At 36.8% G+C, this 22,872-nt stretch overlaps 2 protein-coding genes across 2 annotated transcripts; both read left to right on the forward strand.

Annotated features, from left to right (window-relative positions):
- Positions 1 to 7: 7 nt before the first annotated feature.
- Positions 8 to 10,138, forward strand: LOC149043840 (uncharacterized). Its single transcript, XM_089210756.1, has 8 exons — positions 8 to 734; positions 1,950 to 2,006; positions 2,613 to 2,987; positions 4,630 to 4,734; positions 5,511 to 5,603; positions 7,157 to 7,357; positions 8,323 to 8,400; positions 9,122 to 10,138. Exons 1-8 carry the CDS (start codon positions 140 to 142, stop codon positions 9,298 to 9,300), a joined length of 1,683 nt encoding a protein of 560 aa, XP_089066882.1. The 5' UTR covers positions 8 to 139; the 3' UTR covers positions 9,301 to 10,138.
- A 2,542-nt stretch (positions 10,139 to 12,680) lies between these two features.
- On the forward strand, positions 12,681 to 16,674 carry LOC113677294 (uncharacterized). The gene is made up of 5 exons (XM_089210758.1): positions 12,681 to 12,769; positions 13,679 to 13,879; positions 14,852 to 14,929; positions 15,621 to 15,727; positions 16,484 to 16,674. Exons 1-5 carry the CDS (start codon positions 12,745 to 12,747, stop codon positions 16,643 to 16,645), a joined length of 573 nt encoding a protein of 190 aa, XP_089066884.1. The 5' UTR covers positions 12,681 to 12,744; the 3' UTR covers positions 16,646 to 16,674.
- The last annotated feature ends 6,198 nt before the right edge of the window (positions 16,675 to 22,872 follow it).

Here is a 22,872-nt window from a genome sequence, read left to right on the forward strand (position 1 = left end):
TTCTTTCGAATCAACTTGCATAACCGTGCACCATGCGTGAGCTATATCAACAACAGGAATCCTTCAAGTTGAGTCCGAACCGCATTTTCCTGATCACTGATTTTTTCTCGACTTAGTCGATTCCAACCTACCTACAGTTATGTCTTTTGTCGAGTACTCTAATTTGCTGTATCAGATTAGCGTAGAAATCGATTGGGAAACGGAACGCGGACGATTAATGTTTATTATCAACAGATCTCTTCCTGATGACTCCGGAGACGATATCACAGACGTTATTTCGTTGCTTACCAAGTTGGAGGAAAAGAATCTCCTGGGGATTGATCGTCTTAATGTATTGAAGGATCTGTTAAAAGGAATAGAAAAATGGGATCTTAATCAGAAAGTTGAAAAATTCGAAAATAAGAGGAACGACTACAAACAGTTTCTGGAGAAGGTAAGTCGTGCACTCGACGAGTCCAATGAACTGCAACGACTCATTTTAATCTGCAGAAGACAAAATCTGATAGCCCATGAAAGAGAAGAACACATCGCAGATGTCGATGCTTTGTTCATAGAGTTGGAACAACAGAACAATCTGGGAATAGGAAACCTTAGTATCCTGAGAACCTTAGCGACGGAAGTGGAGAAACCAGACTTGTGTAGACTTGTGGATGACTTCAATGAGAAGAGAAACCAAGAAGAAGATGCCGAGAGGAAAAGGAAAGAGTGGGAGAACAACAAGCGAAGAGCAGGAGGTAAGGGATAGTTTCTAACTGAATTCCATTTTTTCGACGTAATTTAGAAGTTCCTCGACCAAACGCTTAGTCCTTATAATCGAAGATCGTCATTCGAATTTTGGGATCCTTAGTGTTATGTTAATTTCCAGACCTCAGTTCAACCGATTGTCTGAGAATATACTGAGAACTGTAAAATCAGAAACTAAGCTGACGAAAATGGCATGCTGGACTATATTGTTAATACGAGTAAGTAGCCTCTTTCACTTGTCTGGATGAAAACCAAGTTTAGGCGCTCAGCCAAAATGCAATGGCTACGTTGTCAGTTGCGAGGTGAGTGTTTCCCAGCTCGATATTCCTGAGATTTTACAAAGGTTTTTTTTCTTAATTTTAAGCTCATAGTGTCTGTAGATGCGAGAACCTTTTTTTGTAAATTTATTTTTTATTTTATGATGAGGGTAAAATTAGTTACTTCTTGAAGGAATCGATAGAGTGCTGCTAAGACATGTTTAGACAATATGGCAGGCGAATAAACATTAACCTTGTTCCCAGGACCTCCTCTGTGTTCTTTTCAAAAACGGCGAGACGCTGTTAAGAGCTAGTTTAAGGAGAATTTTGCATGTCAGGTATACAACATCCGTGAAAATACATGTTACTAGTTACCGCAGGATAAGACTCCAACGAATAAACAAATGCTTGAAATTTGTCTTCAACTGCGTTAAAAATTCGGCCATGGACGCTGCTATTTTGGAAACACCTTCGTAACCTTGTCACTCAGGAAAAAACACTACGTAAGTAGTTGAGTCGAAAAAAGGTTTTTGTTGCTTCTATTCCTTGAGACAGGAGTGAGGATTTATACCTCTCTGCCGATCAGTTCATCCATAATACTCTAAAATCAGCTTATATATTCTCCATTCTGTTCAGTTATGCATTTGTTATGGTACTGACAAAGGGGAATTTAGTTAACAATTAGAGGCTTATTAAGTTTGAGATTATTTATTTAATTCATGGGCCTAATTTTTGATTCAGCAGTGATACCTCAGTGAGGCATTAGATGCTGTAGTCCTCCGCATGGGTTAAATAGTTAATTTACCAATGATCATATGGCCCTGCTGATCGTAAAGCTAAGCCAGATACTTGAAAAGTCTGCAATGAGAAGTATTTCATAAATCAATGTTCACGATTTCTCTTCTTGATTAATTATTGATTCATTAATCCATTTATTTAACATTCCAGTTAAGGCTGCTTCTGTTCTTGTCGGTGGAATAAACATTGTAGAAAGATTAATTGGAGGTAAGAGTGTGTGTTAATTTATGTGCCTGAGTGACAAATCCAAATTATATGGAACCTGAAACCTGAGATAGTACAACCCGCTACACAATGCATTTAGGTGGCTCACGCTGCTAGAGTCGCTGCGTAGTCATCGGATACTTAAGACTAACATCGTAACCCTGACCAGGAAGTTAAATGCAAGGATAGGAACCAACATATAAATCTGCTCCATATCTGGTAAATAAACATAGAAATTGCTGAGTCTGGACAATAATTTTTAATGTGCTGTCCTTGGAAAATTCTTTTACACTTTCTTGTTTGTGTTCGAAAACGAATACTCGATGTTTATACTGCCTTCACGTCTCTATATTCATAGGCTTCCTTGTCGTCTCTCTCAGTAACGTTTAACTTTCGAAAACAACAATCCACTCAAATCTAGTCTTTGCTAGGCTCTCAGTTGCTGGAGATAAGCAAAGAAGCAGGAAAGCAATTTACGCGAGGAGTCTGTGAAGGAGTGCTCTCCTTAGCCAACCCTCCCCTAACGTTGGTTTCTTTGCTTAGCCCCGCTTTTTCGGTGGACTTCACATGCGGCTAATGTAAACCTTATGATTCCTACATTTTTTACAGTTGTTACGCCTCGCTGTACTTTCCGCAATCTTAGTGGTGGTGCTATGGTCGTCACTACATGGATGCTTCTCCGCAGGAGTCCCAATCTGGAAGCATTTGCTAATGCTTTCCAACGAACTGTTCTTCCATTGGGAACCTACTTACGTGCACTTAGCGAAGGATCAACCCGATTTACGATTCAAGCAGAAAACATTTCTGCTCTTGATGCACTATGGCGAAGTTATCAAGACGAAACGCTACAGAAAAATTTACAAGAGTTTCTTGTTACTGAGGAAATAAAGCAGCTGGCAGGTGGTGAAGTGACGTTGACTGTGCAAATCGACGAGGATGAATACAGAAATGCTATGTTGGATTTGATAAAATCAGGAACAAAAGGTAATTACACCTTTAATAGTCCCGCAGTTATGCATGACTCCTTGTGCGAGATGAATTAGAAACATCTCTTGTTGTGTCTAATAATGGGACGAATCTTGGCATCTGAAAATTAAAGTTGTTTCGTGATGATCCATCTAAAATTTTTTCCTCGTATGCGATTTATTGAAATACGTCACGAGACTGAAAATGTACCAGCTCATACATAACCGTACGGCTTTGCTGATGTTTCCTGACTTAATCTCACCTTTCACGAGATAACGGTATTCGATTGAAATTGCATTCAATTTTGGCCCGAATAAGGAGACTAATTTACGTGTTGACAAAGGACAAATATACGGTGAAATCTCTAGCTAACTTGGGTTGGGGGAAGTTACCAAGTGAGTTTTGAGAGAAACTGTGTTCTTTCGTCTCTTCTTCCAGACAGCATGCACTACGAGTCCTCATTATTGTGCACGGGTTAATTATATCTACATGAGCTGGATTTCCTTTGTCTTTTTCGCAGGAGAATCGATCTCAATACTTCTAAATTATTTGATAGGCACTCTTTGTTCGCAAATGTACTTCTTTATCGCTAACATAAATTATTTTAAGTCCAGATATCTGAGTTTGCGCAAAGTTCCATGGTGCAAGAATTGTAATTGTAGACTTTATTTTTCTATAATTGTAGAGGTGTATTTCCCCTTTATTGGCCTGATCTCTCGCGTGGGTTTAAAAAATACCTGTGAATCGCAGCATCATTTATTGTGTTTGTTTGGTCGACCGACAGATGAGCTGGGAAAGATAACTTGCTCATAGTCGACTAAAATGTGCAACGGGTTGTTCTTTCTCTTCACGTAGCAACAGGTTCTCGAATTGATTATTCGAATGACATCCGCAACCCCTCCGCGAAAACAGTAATATAAAAAGCGTTGACTTGAAACGGGTCGATATTACTTTTTCTAAAACTCATTCCAAAAGCAACTTTGAGTAGTTCTCAAAAATGTAATATCCAGATAAATTAAGTTACACTTACCTTGTGGGTTATTTCTCACTAGAATATGTTTTGTTTCCGAGAGCTTGATGATTATTCAAATAAGGAACAATGCTCAATGTCTCAATTCTCTTTTGCAAATGAAGTAGAACGCACCGCCTCGTTCAGCATTATATTGCATTTTTTACTACATATTTTAAAGATCAAACTTGAAAAAAAAGAGGATTAAAAGATCGAGCAAGTTCTAATTCAGACCCTCTGAAAGAACGAAACATAACCACAGCGAATACAAAAGATGCTTTCCAGAGAGGAAGTTTTTACCATTTGACAGAAAAGTGCGTGTAGAAGAAAATCTTCGGGAGGCTTTCACCGAAATCGCACCGGGGTCTTGTCTTTATCAACGTGACAAGATAGATGCTTTTGTATGAAGCCAGATCTATGAGTTAAGGAATGTGTTTAACAACAAAAATAGTAGAAAAATTTTTCTTTCGTTTTGTCACGAGCGCAGAACAAAGAAACAAGTGTACTACACCATGAGGAATCGAGTATTAGATATTTGCATTTCGAGGCTTAGATCCACTACTGAGACTCTACGTTGAGTTAGGCCATGAAGTGGTTGGAAACTTAGATTCAAAACTTATCATCTTTCTCATTCTGTTGATAAATCCTCAGGAGACAGACTTGAAAAGCTCGACCAGGTTGAAGGTTTAATCAAAGATGCCACTGAGGATTGGAACAGCATTCAGAAAGCATTCAAAGATGCATACCCATGCGAAGGTCATATGATCCATTCATTATTTTCAACGAATTAATCATAATTTTAATTAGTTGATAAGTCGATTGACTTCCAAAGCTAATACTATCACCGGCGATACAAATTTTCTTTAAAATATGTAATACACGAGCAAAGGGCTATCCAGATGAGGGCTTAATACTGGCTTGATATTCTTGTGCAATGGAAATTCAGCGCCTCTTCTTTCTGTCATATTTTGCCTGATGGCTATGTGTGGCTGTGAGTGATAATGGATTGCTAGCTTTTAAGATTAGGTACGAGATAAGAAATTGAATCATCATCTTTCTGTGACGTAACGTGTTTGAAATAGCTTTTTTTCGTGTAATAACAGTAACATGATAAAAATAATTTTAGCAGTGCTCAAACTGTAAATACATTCATTCAAAGGCGCTCTAACTTTAGTACTACCAGATTCACACACCTATAACCCATGTTACATGTTTCTGGTTCTACAAAATACTGAAGTAAAAGCTTTCCTGAAAAGAAAGTTATGTCTTAAAAACGGCAAGGCTTTAACAGGTTCTAATCGATAATGGTAGTGAGTTCCATGCAACGGGTGCAGCATGAGGGAGGCACGATCCCCAAGTGTAAAGCAGTGGACTCTTGGAACAAACAGAGGACGAATAGAATAGCATAATTAGGAGTTGATGACAATAGATCTTTAATGTAGGGTGGATTAAGACTGTTTCACGAATTGGAGACCATTCTGTTTGGTATCAATTTTAGACTAAGAAATATTGCATTCTCAATTTTTTTCTAGGATGTGTATTTAGTGGCATTGAGGAAGAATTGACAACGATCAGAGTCACTTTAGGAACCTTGAGAGAGATGGAAAAAGAGTGGATGATTGTAGGTCAGTCTCGTAAAACAAAATGGTTGACTCTGGAATAGTCACCATTAGGAAATATGAGGATGGTACCTTACTATGACAGAGCGGCTATGGGTTATACTATGTAATATTATGTACTTATCGATTAATTGGGCGGCACTGACCGAAAGCCAAATATTTTCCCGTCCAGCCCGACCAAACTTAATCAATAAGCATTTTATCATATGACCATTAAGTGTTGAAAATTTCAAATAAACTTTTGTTTCAACCTAAAAGGACGTACTTGTGTACCAAAGAGGGGCGTTTACTGGAAAACTAATATCTCTTGAAATATTCTACAGTAAATATCTTTCTTTTTTGTTCAAGGGGTCAGAACAATATTCTTTGAGAAGCGTGACGAGAGGTGGAAAGGAAAGGCCCATTTTGCACGATTGGGATTTCCCACTTTAATCCCGCCCAATATAAAAAATTAGGAGCTTGTGCAGCTTCCTAATTAATTTCAATCGACGTATTTGACGTTCACCAATCAACATTGTAAACCTATCGAATCAGCATATTTTTTTTCAATTTGTCAAGTAATTTCCGAGCGTTCGAAAACAAACAAGTCATTCTTGAGTCTCATCGCAGTCGGCGAGATCTTTTTGTCGTATAATAATAAATCCTTTATTGGCCAAACAGTCAGAGCGCCCTTATTTATAATTTGTTTTTTCATTAGTATTGTCGTAACCCTTAGCATGTTTATTCTTACTTAGTGGCCTCTACATTCATATACTTTATATTCTCCAGCTAAAAGGTTAAGCTAAAGGTCAATAAATGCATATTAGCCTCGTTCTTAAGGAACTCAAATTGGCTGCGGTCCATAAAACGTACAAAAAAAAAAAAGGAAAAAATCAGCCGATATCCAGCCATCTTAACCTTAAACAGCTCAATAACGCGTACGGAATGTGGATGAGAATGAGCTAATTAGTATAAACCTGCTAAAAGTCATGGCATTGCTAAAGCACTTACAAATGGGGACACTCTTTATGAATTAATGACGTCTTATATTACTTATAGCTGTATGTTCATTTGATCTGAAAAACACACAGGTTTAGAATAACATTTTCAAATGACAATATTTTTGTCAAAAAACCGAAAAACAAAACAAGAACAATAATTATTAGTTAACTTTGAATGTGAAGTTTTTTTTCTTCAATTGAGACTCTCAATTGAAAGTAGTTAGCGGATGAACGTGATTATGACCAAATTGTTATTTCATATTTGATCGGAATGAAACTTGCACTTTTTCAGAGCTTGAAAGCTTACCATAATGGCACAGCATAACACCCCTTTTTAAATGTCAGTCATCCCTCTTCTGGCAGTTGATTTGCTTAAACTGGCATCTGGCCTCTTAGAGTCAGTCGTCCTTTTATCGGAATAAGTCTGTTGATTTTAAAACACCTGAAACAGCAAACCCTGATTTGAACAATTCATGAGCAACCATCAGATTTCTCTTAGACAGTTTGATGTCATTATCTTGGTCAATCATTCTGTAATCGTAAATACTGTTTTTTTCTTTCTTTTTCGTTGCATTTTAGAATCTATTCTGACATCGTCAATCAGTGCTCAAGCGATCATACAATTATTGGAAAAATTTCTACACTCTGGTGAAGATTATTTCCGAAAACCAACCTCTCAGAACAAAAAAAGCATCCGTGGCTTGGCAAGAAAAGCTAAAAATTTAAAAAGATTGGACGTGTTTAAGCACTTAAGAGAGATCACAGCAAAAGGAACAACGGGTTTGTTGTTTAATGTCATTTCCTTAAATCCTTTTCAATATTTATCTATTGATTTTTGAGCAGTAGTAACCGTGATGCCTTGTTAACAAAATAGTCAGAAGGCCTTTAACATCGAACTCTCTTCAATTTGTGAAATTCTAATAAGAAATTATTTGCATAAAAATAACATTTTTCAGTTTGCAAGACACGTTTGGATATAACTCATGTCATGTTCAGTTGCAAAATAATGCTCCTGTTACTATTTGATTATACGTTATTGAGTTACAAAGTTAGATTATGCTCTACAGATTCGTAAATTATTTGCCAAATAATTTACGAATCTGTAGAGCGTAATCTAACGTTGTAACTCAACGGAAGAACGGAAGGCAAACGTGGTATTTTGAAGTAACCCAGAAAAAACCAAAACAGATAATACTTTTCGTTAAACTAATTTCGCACTAACAAACTTTTTAAAGTTTTTAATTAAGAATAGACTTGGCGGGGGGATCATTTAAAGAAAATAAAATTCTCTCCTTGGCCAGTTGTAGAGCGTGAAAAACAATTGATGTTAACAAAAAAAAATGACTGCGAGAAAACTGGGCTATTGGTCTCCTCGCCCAACCAGCTAAGAAAAAAAGTACCAACTGGGTCGCGTTGCTGAGGTTAATTATCTCGAAACAACCGCACCATAGTGTGGTGAATTTATTCCGTTTCGCTCAACAACAGCTGAAAAGAGAAAGTAAGTCTCGAAAAAGAACGAAGTTAAAAGTTCTTATAAACGCAGCGAAAAAACGCGAGCCAATTCACGTGATGAAAAAATCAGCAATGATAATGGAGGGGGGAGCGGTCCTCTTAAATTCCATAAATCGCAGTTTGAAATCATATGACTCGTGGGGTCGAGCCTTTATTACGATTCTAAGTCTGTGTGTGAAGCCATTGAGATAAAGTCAGAATTTTTTCCTAAGACGATTCTTCCTTTATTTCAGGTCCTCAGTTACCTGACGGCTTGTCCATCCAGGAGATTCCGAAAGACAGAAAACATTATGTTTCATTATCTTTGGAAAGTGAGTAGTATTTTGTGAAATAGTCGTCCAATAGCAGCGCCTACAGGTAATACATTTAATTTGTTCAGTGGCCTGTTGCATGTTCCAGGCCATTGACGTTCACGGTGACTACAACGTTTTCGAATCCAATTTGGATTAAGGTCACCCAGTAAAATTAAGATGTGGGTGCTGCCGGCTGTGAAATTCCATTTGCGACCTAATTGCAACCGGCCGAGAAACAATCACTTTTATTGAACCAGTAAACTTGTGGAGTCACCCCGTATCGTGTAATGGCCCCTTTGCACATGTGTTCAGTCTCATGCTTTGTATCGCTTTTTTGTTTCTGTTCCTTAGGAAAACAATTTTCACGAGGCTTTTTGGTAATACACAGAAAACTAAATATCATCAAAAAAAACTTTTAAGCTTGGTCTTCTCGTTTAAATAAGAGATATTGAAACAGCAGAACAATTTCTGTTATCACTAGTGAGTCTGGAATGGTGTCTTTACTTTTACATCTATCCAACTCCATATGTTGAGTGCATCACATAGACGCATACTAGAAATAAAACCATATTTCAAATATGTTATTCGCTTTTCATTACAATGGTCCATGGGTATATCCCTGCTAGCAGTTCATAAAGTAGGTCACTCATATAACTCGATGGTCTAGCGGGCGTTAGATAATAAACAAGTCATATTCCATGACGCACAGTAAAGGTAATGTTTGTTTTCTTTAATTTAGTGGCATGTTATTACAAGATGTGGGATCAAACCAAGGAACTGGATTTGAGACAAAGCGACATGAAAAAGAGGACTTCCTTAATGGATTTGATCGTCATGAAACACGACATAAAAACAGTGGGTGAACTGTACGACTATCTATGTAAAAAGGGGCTGCCTTGCCTTGCCGATAAACTTTAAATATCTTAACGCCACCAGCCCACGAGGATCTTTCGATCTCATGTTTTCTCACTCTATCCTATGAGATGATACATCAGCTCACCCTTACCACAGGGAACAGATAACTTGCTGCTGAAGTCATTTATGCTGATTTGACTATTCCTATAATTTTTCCGACTTGGTCAGTTAGGTAGGGTTGGTTACTGTAAAAAGTCATGTTAGTATCGGAAGGTTATTTAGTACTGCACATAATTGAAGTTGGCATTGAGAAAACTGATTTGCCTTAGCATTGCACTGACATTCCGGTGAATAATCATTTGATGCATCTGGTAGCTTCAATTTTCGACAAAATTTTCAAGACATCAACAACAAAACGGCTGAAAATCAACATATTTTGAGAACATGTAGGCAAGATTACGCCCCCCTTTGCAATCAAATTGAATTCATTCATAAAAGCTGTCGGTGGTTTCAGCATTGTTAAGGGTTGGAGGAAAGTTCAGAAAGTCGTAATAAGAATATGTTTATACACACATATTTCATAAAGCCTTTATCTCCAAACAAATTTTGATCAGAATAGTAGGTATTTGCTTGTTAGATAACGATAACTTAACTTCATTTGCACTTTTTTATCAGGCGCAGTTGGATAATTATACTGTGTGAGGTTTTCGACGCGCATTGAGGCTTTTAGGTCAGAATTTAGTAGAATTTGAATAAATGCATTCAAACATTGTGTTTCCGGTATCAACAAAAAGCAAAATATCAACCCTGATTTGCTCACTCTTCATATGTTAATGCTTATATCAATGACCGTAAAATAAATAGTGATTAATTCGCATTTGTAGGAAATAAATATTAATTCTAGAACAATTCTTCTCATGTGTTTGAGAGAGAAATTAGTCTCCACGAATGCCAGCGCATAAGGGGAAGCGAGATGGAAAAAATTGGATTCCACCCATCTCCCCACTGTTCCATCATCTTATACGAGGGCCACACGTCATCAAAAAGTCTGTCGTCAAATTATGCTTTCAAAATGGTTTATCATCCAATCGTAACTCTCCTTGCTCACATGAGTGGGTATATGTTGAGAAAAACCTTCATCCATGCAGGTTTTTAGAATGAACGCGCTCATTAGAGGGTCTCAATGGGGTGATGGCTTTCAGTTTACGGCTAACGGTTAAAAATTTTGACCAATTTACGGCTAACGGTTAAAAATTTTTACCAATTTACGGCTAACGGTTAACACCTTTCCATTGTTTCCACCAGACATATTTTTTACGGTTAACTTTTTTACGACTAACGGTCAAAATTTGTCAATTTTTACGCCTAACGACTTAATTTTTTGGCCGTTTTACGGCTAACAGTTAACCCCATTGAGAACCTCTTATTAAGTTTAAACTTAAACATGTTTTAAAGAACTTAAACAACGTTTTCTTTCCACTTCAATGCAATTGGTTGGGTTCCTAGTTGGAATTCTTATGAGCGAAAGAGCAATTTCCTCAACTCTTATAAAAGAAACAAGGCAGATCCGGTGTTTCAATGATGCTGGTTTTTTTTTTTTGACCTCAACGTTTAGTTGGCTCTTTTGAGTCTGAAAGTTGTCATTCGTAGATGTACCCAAGCGAGAAAGCCATTGTCCTGAGTCCAGACAGGAATAAAAATACGCCTATCGAACTAAACAATGCCAACATGGAAACACTAGCACTTATAGTTTTTTCCACTTTTGGGGCGAGGTTAAATATTTTGATGCATCAGGTGGCATTAACGGCCGTAACGAAAATTTTAGAGACAGGAGCTCTTTCTGAAGCTTCCTGAAGCCGTATACATATATGTTTACATGGACAGAAATTTGTCAACGAGCTCTTGAAGTATTCTCGGTTGAATCTTTGAAGGCAAAATCTCGCTATAAATGGGTGTGTTCTCAAAATTCGTAATGCTTCAGCTCCGGAAAAAAAATATATACATATATATACATTGCACTGGCCTTTGACAGAAAGTGGGACGCAAATGGCAATCGCAGTTAGCTTTTTAAACTCGCTGGTGGAGTATGATAAAACGAAACATTAGCACAAACAATAACTTGTGAGGCCATTGTTTCTTAATTCTGCACTGACAAGTACGTTTCGCCGCTAATTTTACAGATCTATAATTTTTTCGCCACCACGAATAAATTTCGTAGACAATAGACATAAGCATGAGGATACTACTTTCGATTCAATTTTCAACTCGTGTTTGAACCTGTAATTTTTTAAAACTTTTTCTTTTTTGAATATTGTTTAATGATTGTCCTCTGACAGGAAATACACGGCGTCTTTTTTAGTTTTTTTTCTTTTTTGGTTATTTAATTCGGTAACCTCTGCTGTAACTGCATGTAACTACGTTATAATTAATTATGTCTTTAAGAAAACTTGAGATAATACCTGGATTTCATTTCAGTTTCCTCTTTAGTTTAAAAGTTGAGTTGAAAAGTTGAAAAGTTTTAGATGGTGTTTCCTCGTGTTTGCAAATAATTGAATTTACTGGAAGGTGGAGTTGTTGCATCATGTTAACATGAAACGCAACAATAAATTTTATTGATAGGTAGAAAGATTTTCATTTGACCATCTACTGGCAACTCTTTGTATTATGTTTCGACCCAACCATTTTCCACAACTTGTGAACACTATTACAAAATAATTAGTCAGGTAAATGGAAAATTTGTCACATATACCCCATATAATAAGCTAACAGGATTTGGGAAGGTGTTTGTGGGAATAGGCTCTCTTGTCGGTATCATTAATTTGCTAATCACTCCTGTTGGCAATGTTTTGACGAAGTTGGGCTGTCGGGGCAAAGGAACTGAGAATTTTAGTAGGAGTGACTTTTTTCAACTCGGAAAACTATCATCGTGAAAGCCATACTAGTGCCTAGTAAGATCAGTTACCAGATGAGAAATTGATTCATCATCTTTCTGCGATGTAATGTGTTTAAAATAGCCTTTGTTTGCGTAATAGCAACAACATAATAAAAAAAATTTATGTAGCGCAAATACTGTAAATGTATTCAAAAGCGCTTTACATTAAATACTACCAGATTCACACATGAAAAACCCACGTTATATGTTTCTGGTACTACAAAATATTGAAATAAAAGCTTTCCTGAAAAGAATCGTTTTATAGTTAGTTCTTAAAAACCGCGAGGCTTTTACAAGTTGTAATCGGTAATGGTGGTAAGTTCCATAGGACAGGAGCAGCATGAGTGAGGAACGATCCCCAAGTGTAGAGCAGTTGACTCGGAACGAACAAAGGACGAATAGAAGAGCATAATTAGCAGCTAATGACAATAGATCTGTGATGTAGAGTGGAGTAAGACTGTTTTACGAATTGGACTAAGAAATATTGCATACTCAATTTCTTTCTAGGACGTGCATTACATGGTGTAGCGGAAGAATTTAAAAGGATCAGAATCGCTTTAAGAATCTTTAAAAAGATGGAAAAACTGTGGTTGAATGCAGGTCAGTCTCATAAAAATTAAATGGTGGACTCTGAAACAGTCACCATCAGTTAATTTAGGGATGGTATTTTATTATGACAGAGTGGCTATAGGTTATACTATGCAATGCTATTTATTTATCGATTTATTGGGAGGACCTGATCGAGAGCCAAATATTTTCCCGTCCAGCCCGGCAAACCTTAGTCAATAAGCATTTTATCACATGATCACTAAGTGTTGAAATTTTCAAAACTTTTTTTTTTTTCAACTTAAACAGGATGTACTTGTGTACAAAAGAAGGGCGCTACCTGGACAACTAATATAAAGATTCTACTGTAAATAACTTTCCCTTTTTTTCGACATTACAAAGCACTTACGATTGAGGACACTCTTTATGAATGATATCTTATATTTAGTATCGCTGTATATTTATTTGCGTTTGTATCTAAACAAACACGTATATTTTAAACAATATTTTCAAATGATAGTATTTTTGTCAAAAAACGCAAACAAAACAACAACAAAAAATAATTATTAGTCAACTTTGAATGTAAAGTTTTCTTTTATCTCCAGTTAAGCCTGTCAATCTGAATTGGCCAGTGGATGAACGTGATTACAACCAAATACTTATTTCGTATTTGGTCTGGCTGAAACTTGCACTTTTTCAGAACTTGAAAGCTCACTGTATTGGCATAGCATAAAAGACCCTGTTAAATTTCATTCATTCCTCCTCTGGCAGTTGATTTACTTGAACTTACATCTGGCCCCTTAGAGTCAGTCGGCTTTTTATTGAAATAAGTCTACTGATTTTAAAACACCTAAAACAGCGAACTCTGATTTGAACAATTCATGAGCAACCATCAGATTTCTCTTAGACAGTTTGCGTCGGTATCGTGGTTAATTATTCTGCATCTTTTATGTTGCACTGTAGAACCTATTTTGACATCGTCAAGCAATACTCAAGCTGTTATAAAACAATTGGAACACTCTCTACAGCTAGATCAAGGCTTTTTCAAAAATCCAACCAGAGAGGACAAAAGGGCTATCCGTGGCTTGGCAAGAAAAGCTAAAAATTTCAGAAGATTCGACGTTTTCTATAACTTAAGAAAGATTACACCACCAGGAACAACAGGTTTGCTGTTTAATATCATTTCCTTAAATCCTTCTCAATACTTATCTATTGATTTTTGAGCAATTATAACCATAATGCCTTGTTAACAAAAAAGTCAGAAGGACTTTAAAATTGAACTCTCTTTAATCCGTGAAATTCAGATAGGAAATAATTTACATAACACAAGCAACACTTTTAAGTTTGCAATACATGGTTGTATATTACTCATGTCATGTTCAGTTGCAAAATAATATCCTTGTTACTATTTGAATTTGAATTTGAATATCCGTTAACTATTTGAATAAAATACAACGGAAGTACAGAAGGCAAAAGTGGTATTTTGAAGCGACCCAGGAAAAACCAAAACAGAAAATACTTTCCGTTAAACCAATCTCCCACTAGCTTGCTTTTAAAAGTTTTGAATTAAGAATAGACTCGGTGGGGGAACCATTTATGACAAGGAAAATTCTTTCCCTGGCGTGGCGGTGACAGTCATCATCTTTTCCTCTGTAAGCCAGACAACAAGCAGCCTCTGTTGCTAACCAGTTGTGGAGCGTGGAAGACAATCGAGATGTTTACGAAATGACTGCGGGAAAACTGGGTGACTGGTCTTCTCGCCTAACTGCCTAAGAAAAAAAATTCTAACTGGGTGGCGTTGCTAAGGTTAATGATCTCGAAACAAACGCACCATAGTGAAATGAATTTATTACGTTTCGCTCAACAACAGCTGAAAAGAGAGAGTTCGTCGCGATAAACAACAATGTTCAATATTTCATGTCAACACAGCGAAAAAACGCGAGCGACAAGCAACACACGTGATGAAAGAATCAGCAATGATAATTGAGGGGAGGAGGCGGGGGTCGTCATGAATTCCATAAATCATAGTTTCGAATCATTTGACTCGTGTGGTCGAGCCTTTAATACGATTCTTCGTTTGTGTGAGAAGCCATTGAGTCAGTATTTATTCCTAAGACAATTATTCTTTTCATTCAGGTCCTTGGTTAACTGATAACTTGCTCATTGTGGACATCCCCAAATATATAAAAGAAAAAAATTCAAAACTTTTGGGACGTACGTAAAGTTTTGTGAAATAGTTGCCCAATACGAACGCCTATATATAAATGCATTTGTACAGTGGTCTGTTTCATATTCCCGGCCATCGACGTTCACGAGGAGCCATTTCATTAAGATGTGGCTGCTTCCGCCTGGAAATTCCATTTGCGACCTAATAGCAAGCGGCCGAGAGACATATTCCCTTTGTAATCACTTTTATTAAACCAGTAAACATGTGGAGTCACCCCATGTCATGTAATAGACTCGTTTGCACATGTTTTCAGTCTCATACTTTGTATCGCTTCTTTGTTTCTGTTCACCAGGAAAACAATAGCCACGAGGCGTTTTGAAAACACACAAAAAGCAATATATGACCAAAAAAAAATGACAAAGCTTGGTCTTCTCGTTCAAATTAGAAATATTGAAGCAGCAGAAAAATTTATGTTATCACTAGCGAGTCTGGAATAGCGTCTCTACTTTCACCCCTACTCCACATGTTCAGTGCATCACATAGACCAATACTAGAAATGAAACCATACTACAGATACGTTATTCTTTTTTCATTACAATTGGTCTATGAGCATATCCCTGCTAGCAGTTCATAAAGTAAGTCACTCATAAAACTTGATGGTCTAGTGGGCGTTCAGTTAGAAACAAGTCATAATTCGTGACGTACAACGAAGGTGAATGTTTGTTTTCTTTTCTTTAGGGACATATTTGGGGATGCCGTATCAAAGGGCGGGACCAAGCGAAATGAACTACCCCGAGAGCACTACCATACTCGATCTTGTCGCTATGCGATACGAGTTAAGAATGGTGGGTGAGCTGTATGACTTTCTATGTGAAAGGGGGTTCTCTAACTTAGCCGATTATCTTTAAATATCTCAATGCTACCAGCCCGCGAGAATCTCTCGATTTCATTTCCTCTTACTCTATCCTATGAGATGATGAATCAGCTCACCCTTATCACAGGGGACAGATAATTTGCTGCTAAAGTCAGTCATTCTGACAGGTAGAGTTGGTTATTATAAAAAAGTATAATGTCACTATCTGAAAGTAATTTAGTACTACACATCATTAAAGTTGACATTAACTTTTCCCTTATTAGTAACTTACGTTAGTTTTCTAACCGACGCTAAAAATCATTACCTATAATTAATATCGTAAATAGTACTTATCTTTGAAATGGCAGTGGCAGCAAAATTTCATGTTAAGACGGTGTTGAAGCTCAAAATTATTTTTAAGGATTTAATCAAACTCCCTACACATGCTGGAAAAAAAACCAAAAAAACTGTTGTCAAAGTCAAACCTGCTTTACAAGGATACCGTGTCTATTAATATTGTACTAAAAAACTAGACGACCTCAGTTCTAAAAATAAGTTTTCTCAATTTCATTTCAAACTCACTTAAGTAGTTGGACTGTTTGATTTATTTCTGTTCCAAGGCACAGCCCTGCTAAAGATTAAACTTCGTTTAAAATGATTAAACGAGTGTTATCTTTGACCCATTCATATATATACGAGTTGTTGTATGTTCAAACCAAAGAGTTGCAAGAGTTTTTTTTCTGACCAGGAATTACCAAGTGCTAGTTCATGGATATATTTGACCAAAAGAGAAAGAAAAGAGAAGAAATGTGCTGTACTTTATCATTTCACTGACATTCCGGTGAAGGTTCATTCGAAGGATCTGGTAGCTTCAATCCTCGAAAAATATTTCAGGACACCAACGACATAACAGCTGAAAATGATCATATTTGTAACCATATAGGCAAGATTACGCCCTTCTCCGTTAGCAATCTTGATTAAAATCCAAGCCGCTGCAGTTGGTTTCAACATTGCTTAAAGGGTTGGAGGAAAGTTTAGAGAGTCGTAATTAGAATATATATATATATATATATATATATATATATATATATAAATGTGAAGGTAGAGTCTACCTTGACATAAAGTGCTCAAAGCTGTGGTAGCAGAGCTGAGTATATATAAGTGAAAGAATCAAAGAGGACGCATCGATTCTCTGTTACTCTGAGTTTCGCGCCTAAGCGCTTGTCAGACAGAACTTTATTCAATGAAGAACCTACCTCCTTATATACAATTAAGATAAGTAGCTAATTAATTCACTAGTGTAATGATGTGATCTACGTGTGAAATAAAGATTCTATAGAGCTATTGTTGGCGGCTTGTGAAATTTGCTAAGTAAAACTTATTCTCGTGGCGGCATTTAGAAATGAGTTCTGTTCTTTTGTTTAATAAAGACGACTTCTTAGCTCTAACTAAATAAAGTTCTTCTGTGAGGCGTTTGTTGCTGTAGGCCGGGGCGGTCGCTAAAATACTCCAGTTTATTGTGAAATTGGTGTTGTTGTCTTTGAGCGTCCAGATATGCTTTGATAGCTCCGTGCTGTTTGAATAGTTTCTGTTCCGAAAAAAATAAAAAATTTTTATCAGAAAAGCAGGTAACAGGTCGAAACGTCAACTTTTTTACCCTTTACGGTGGCCAATTTACGTTTTGAACTTAGTTGTTAACACTAAATTACCTGCTATACTCTCCCACCGACGCAGCACCACAGTTTCTGTAGAAACCTACCCCCTTTATTCATTTGATCAGAATAGTAGGCGTTCGCTGGGTAGATTACAACAACTAAACTCAATCTGCACTTTTTTATCAGGCGCAGTTGAATAATTTGTGAAGTTTTCGATGCACGTGGAGGCTTTTAGGTCAGAATTTAGCAGAATTTAAGTAAATACCTTTAAACACTGTGTTACCGGCATCAGTAAAAAGCAAAAATCAACCCTGATTTGCCCACTTTTCATAAGTTAATCCTGCTATCTATGACTGTAAAAAAATTTTACCGATTGGTTCGCGTTTGTAGAAAATAGAGATTAATTCAAGAACAATCCTTCTCGTGCGTTTGAGAGAAAAGTTAGTTCCCAAGAATACCAGCGCATAATGGAAGAGAGAGGAAAAATTGATTCTACCCCTCCCCCTCACCGTCCCATCATCTTGTACGAGGGCCACGCGTCAGAAAAAAAGTCTGTCGCCAAATTAGGCTTTCAAAATGGTTTATCATACCAATAATAGCTCTCCTTGCTCACATGGGCGGGTATATGTTGAGAAAAACCTTTGTGGAGACAAGTTTCAGAATAATCGCACTCATTATGTCGCAGGTCAAACATGTTAAATTTCACCGCCGAAAAAATCAGGGAAACTTTTTCTTTTTGCTTCAATGAATTTGGTTGCGTTCCTAGTTGGAAATCTAATAATCGAAAGAGTAATCGCCTCAACTCTTTTATGATAAACATGGCAGATCCGGTGTTTCAAAGATGCTAGTTTAATTTTTTAGCTTAAAGTTTAGTTGGCTCCGCTATAGTCGACTGTGTCATCGGTCTGATTGTGTCGACATCACAAACTATTCAAAACTGGTGAGGCGGCCATCTCGCTCAAAATTAGAGAACTTATGGGCCAACATTGGCCTGCCGGGCTTCATAGAACCCTCTTGTCTGAGTTTCAGATGGCCAAGGTTCACCTTCTACACACGGATTTTGGAGGATTAAAGATTTATCTTCAATTTGCACAACTTGGATAAGGGAGATTTTGAAAAGTAGAAGTCCTGCCCTTAGCACATGAAAATGCAAAAGAACTCGAAGAGCGATTTTCTAAAAACCCCAACTACCTGCCTGAGTTGTAGGTAGTGACAACTGGCAAAACCTAAACAGATGTAAGGTTTTTATGTTGTTAAACGGTTTCCCTCGATGAGAGCTTTACTTGATGTATCCTCGTTTTACTTGAAGTATCCACGGTTGAATCTTCGAGAGGCTAAATGCCCATAAATGGGTGTGTTCTTAAAATCGTAATGCTTCAACTGCGGGGGGAAAAAAAATGTATATATATATATACATGACATGCTAGCTAAAACTTTAGCATGTAATAGTCTGCCAGAATTTGGGCGCAAATAACAATTTCAGGCAGTAGCATTCTTAAGCTAGGTTTTAAAACATGATGAAATGAAACATTAGCACAAACAATAACTTGCGAAGCCTATGTTTCTTAATTTCGCCCTGACAAGTACGCTTCGGCGCTAATCGGCGCTTTACAGATCCATATTTTTCGCTATTGCAAGTAAATGTTCCTAATAAACCATCCAAGAGATGAATAATGATTTATTCATCACTTGGATGGTTTATGTGGACCCAACACATTCACAGTTCCCAGTTGGCTTGTTGGCTCAGTTGGTAGAGCGCTGCACCAGTATCGCAGAGGTCATGGGTTCAAATCCCGCACTGGCCACAATTTTTTTACGGTCCTATTTTCAACTACTCGTTTCAGTAGTGTTCTTAGCTGCGAGGATCTCTTAAATTCGTTTCTTCACCACAATGCAAGTATATGAATTTCACATACTTGCTATATACACCTTTATTTTAGTGAACCCTTCTATTTTTTTCCATTTTTAATTGAATATTTTCCTGGCCTTTTTTTGAAACATTAAAATAAACTTAATAGGTGTTTAAAGTGATGCAAAGTTGTCAAACATACCGGATTTACTTTGTTCATAATTGTTCGCTCACGTAGCTGAAATCAGTGACCTACGTCACGATTTCACAAGTAAATCGTGCAATATCATGAAATTCATAATGATAAATAACATCTCAGCTAGATCTGCAGCTATAAATCTGTTAATTCGAGACAAAAAAGGTACAAACACAACCAATAAAGTCAAGTTTATGACCAAAATTGGGAAAATTAACTTCAATGGTCAAGTACCTCAGAGGGGTATAATCAAGCATCTTTTGCAGAAGCCAAATTTGTCTTTGCCCACATAGTGCTATGATAGGCAGTTCCTGTGATCATATGTTTGTCGACTTCCAATGTTGCCCATTGGAGATATTTGGAATTAAAAATACCAATTTTTTTTTCTTATTTCGAGTAGTTGCGTGACATGGTCAATCATTAACTGATCTAAATCAACAAAAATAAAAACCAAATTGCTTCAACTTTGGGGACTCGTTTCCTTAAGGTTCAAACAACTATTGGGCAAAATAGGATTAAGATCTATCACATTTTGTTAGAGTGAGAGATATTTATCGGAAGTGCATTTTTCGAGCTAATTTTAGCCTTTTACCCCAGGGATTAGCCAGAAGCCCAAACTACTCTAGATTATTGAATAACTTAATGAACTTAATGAAATGGGAAAGTTTCACAGAAATCGATGAGATGGCATGTGTCACGCCTGCCCAGTCCTTTGTTGGACAGACTCTTAACTACTTGAGCTGTACTGAAAAAAAACCCTCAGGAAAGGTGATAAAAAGTTAAGTTTTGAACCCATGACCTTTGCGATATCAGTGAAAATTATTTAGCAACTGAGCTAATAAGCCAATTGGCAGCTTTGTTGACTCGTAATAAACCCTTGAAGTGAAGACTGAATGAGAGTGATTTTTAATGAATATCATAAATTTGAACTGCACATAAAGAAATAAATTTCGCTTAAACAAGATGAATCAATCTACAAGAACAGTGCAGGCAGATAACAGGTAAACAAAGGCTAAGCTAAGACAGGTGGCATTTACAGTCCAACGCTAACTACAGAACTACAGTTATGATGTTACAAACTCAGATTAAGGCTGGCTAAATGACAACAGGTTATGTTAAATGAACGATTTACAGAAGTTAGATTAAAATACCTTCACATTTCTATGTTGACTTTTTCACTTTTATCAGCGACAGCAAAATAAACCAACAAACTACAAATCCTATCGTTACAATAGATATCCTTTTGCGATAGCTTAGGCAACTTACAGAAAATCGGCTAGCATAGGCAGCCTATTTTCATTTAACAAGTCGTAAAGTAATCCTACACTTATGATGAGCTTCTGGCTGACGTAAGCCAGGGCAGCGTCAGCAGGGTTCTTAGTACGTCCATTAAGAAAACGAATTTCTCCTGGGGTCAAACCCAATTGCTCAGCAATCATCATCCACACATCCGAACCTAAGTAACAAAAACAAATAAACATAAAGAGAACAACAACAACAATATCAACATTGAAAAACAAAACAAAAGGAAACAAAACAAAAATCGAAGTAATTACACATCAAAGCGAAATTGGCCTCGCATGAAAATATCACGATACTTGCTTATGTACTAGCTCAACCTTACAAGAGTACACATTGTAGGATATAAAGTGCCAATGGGGATACGCAAAATTTAGATGTAAAATTTTAATGCAGCTAAAAGTACAATTTTCATGTATATAACTACGGCGTGTGGTAAGCTGTTTTGAGTTTGATCGCGTCAGTGTCTGTTAACTTTTAAATTTTACGTCTGCTTTGTCTTAACTTTATGTGAAATTTTTGCTGTCTTTCCCTGGTTGAAGCAGTTACGTCTAGATCACGGGCTTGCAGCCATCCTCAAAAGTTTTGATCGTTGCTTATGAGTCAAGTTTTATTTTTTTGCTTTCTTAAGCAAGAGGGTATAAACTAATTACAATCTCTTCATCTTAAGCTAATTCTCTTTGAATAGATCAACATGTCCTTATACATCTTTTTTTAGCACCAAAGAGCAGTATTTCTTCAAACTCTCCTTAAATGCTAAGGACACGGAAAAAAGACTGCAAACACTCGCCCGAGAATGTTCGATTGCTCGTCACCACTTACTCAGAAAAATGAAACGCAACTTGAAATATTAACGAAACTTCAAAGAAATATATTAGATAGACAGATTCTGCATACATATCACCATTTACCTGACAATTTTGATGTTAGTTCTCTGGTTGTTTGCAAAGGGATACGGTTAACAGGCAAATCGTCAGGTAATCGAGGACCTAAAAAAGCAAGGCGCGATCATGAGTGTCTATACTAATGTAAAGTTTCAACAAATTAGCATGCGGGATCTGGAATCCGCTGTGAATGTTAGAGAATTGAACCAATCAACAATAATTAAGACTTTCGACAGTGTCTCAGTTTCCTTTTTTTTTATTCTGCTCGCAGACGAGCATCTCATTTTTTATCTTGGAATTCCTGTGAGATTTCAAAAAGCATTCTAACCACGTGCTTAGAATCAAACTAAGGACGCCGACATTTTGAAAAAACAATTCAGTAACCTGGCCGCAAAAGCAAATCTTAAAGCGCGGTTACGAATTGCCGCTGCGTTAGCCATTGCAAGAAAAGTTATTCTTTGAGTCATGCAAGAATTGATTTTAACTTCAACTTAACTTGCTCAGATAATTCGCTGGGAGATGGGGCAAGGTGTTTGGGACTTTAGCATGGCGGTGTTCTTAGTCGAGTTTTAAGTCTTGATGAAGAGTTATCCTTAAGTCACCAAAACGTTCCACGATAAGTAACTTAAGGAGTAATGTTGGTTGTTGTTTTCAGCCATAAAGAGCTTTTGAGGTTCGATGACATTGTTTTATTTGTGGACGGTGTTGTTTAGGAATTGCTCCTTTGTAATGAATTATCTTTCAAGGTACATAAACCAAATAAACAAATTGATTAAAATATTGATTTAATAAAAAAAAGTTTATAGTGTATTCAGTTCTTGTCAGTGAAACGGTTACCCTTTATGAATTTTCATAACGAAGTAGATTTCTTAACTTCATATATACTTTTTAATGGCGGATAAAGAAAGTTTACGTATTAAAAGCCTAACTCTCCTTTAGACTTTGAAAACTAGGTTCTCTTGCTCAACTCAAACCTTAAAACAAAAAATTAGAGGCCACCGTACTCGTTTGTGGGTAAATAACAGACTTTTCTGGCCAGCTCCTCGGATCTATTGAAAATTTTTCTATGTCTTAGTGTGAACGTCTAATCACGTTTTAAAATACGCAAGGTGAGGTTGCGCAATGTACCAAGAAGTAACACTGATTTTCATTATGATGGGTATCACAAAAGGTCCAGTTAATGGTTATTTCTATTCTTTGATCGAAAATTTTGAAGAAATTTAGTGAAGAGCATACCATGATTACAGCGAGTGG

The sequence above is a fragment of the Pocillopora damicornis genome, chromosome 6 (genome assembly GCF_964200805.1).
Source record: "Pocillopora damicornis chromosome 6, jaPocDami1.2, whole genome shotgun sequence".
In the NCBI taxonomy this organism is placed as follows: Eukaryota; Metazoa; Cnidaria; class Anthozoa; order Scleractinia; family Pocilloporidae; genus Pocillopora; species Pocillopora damicornis.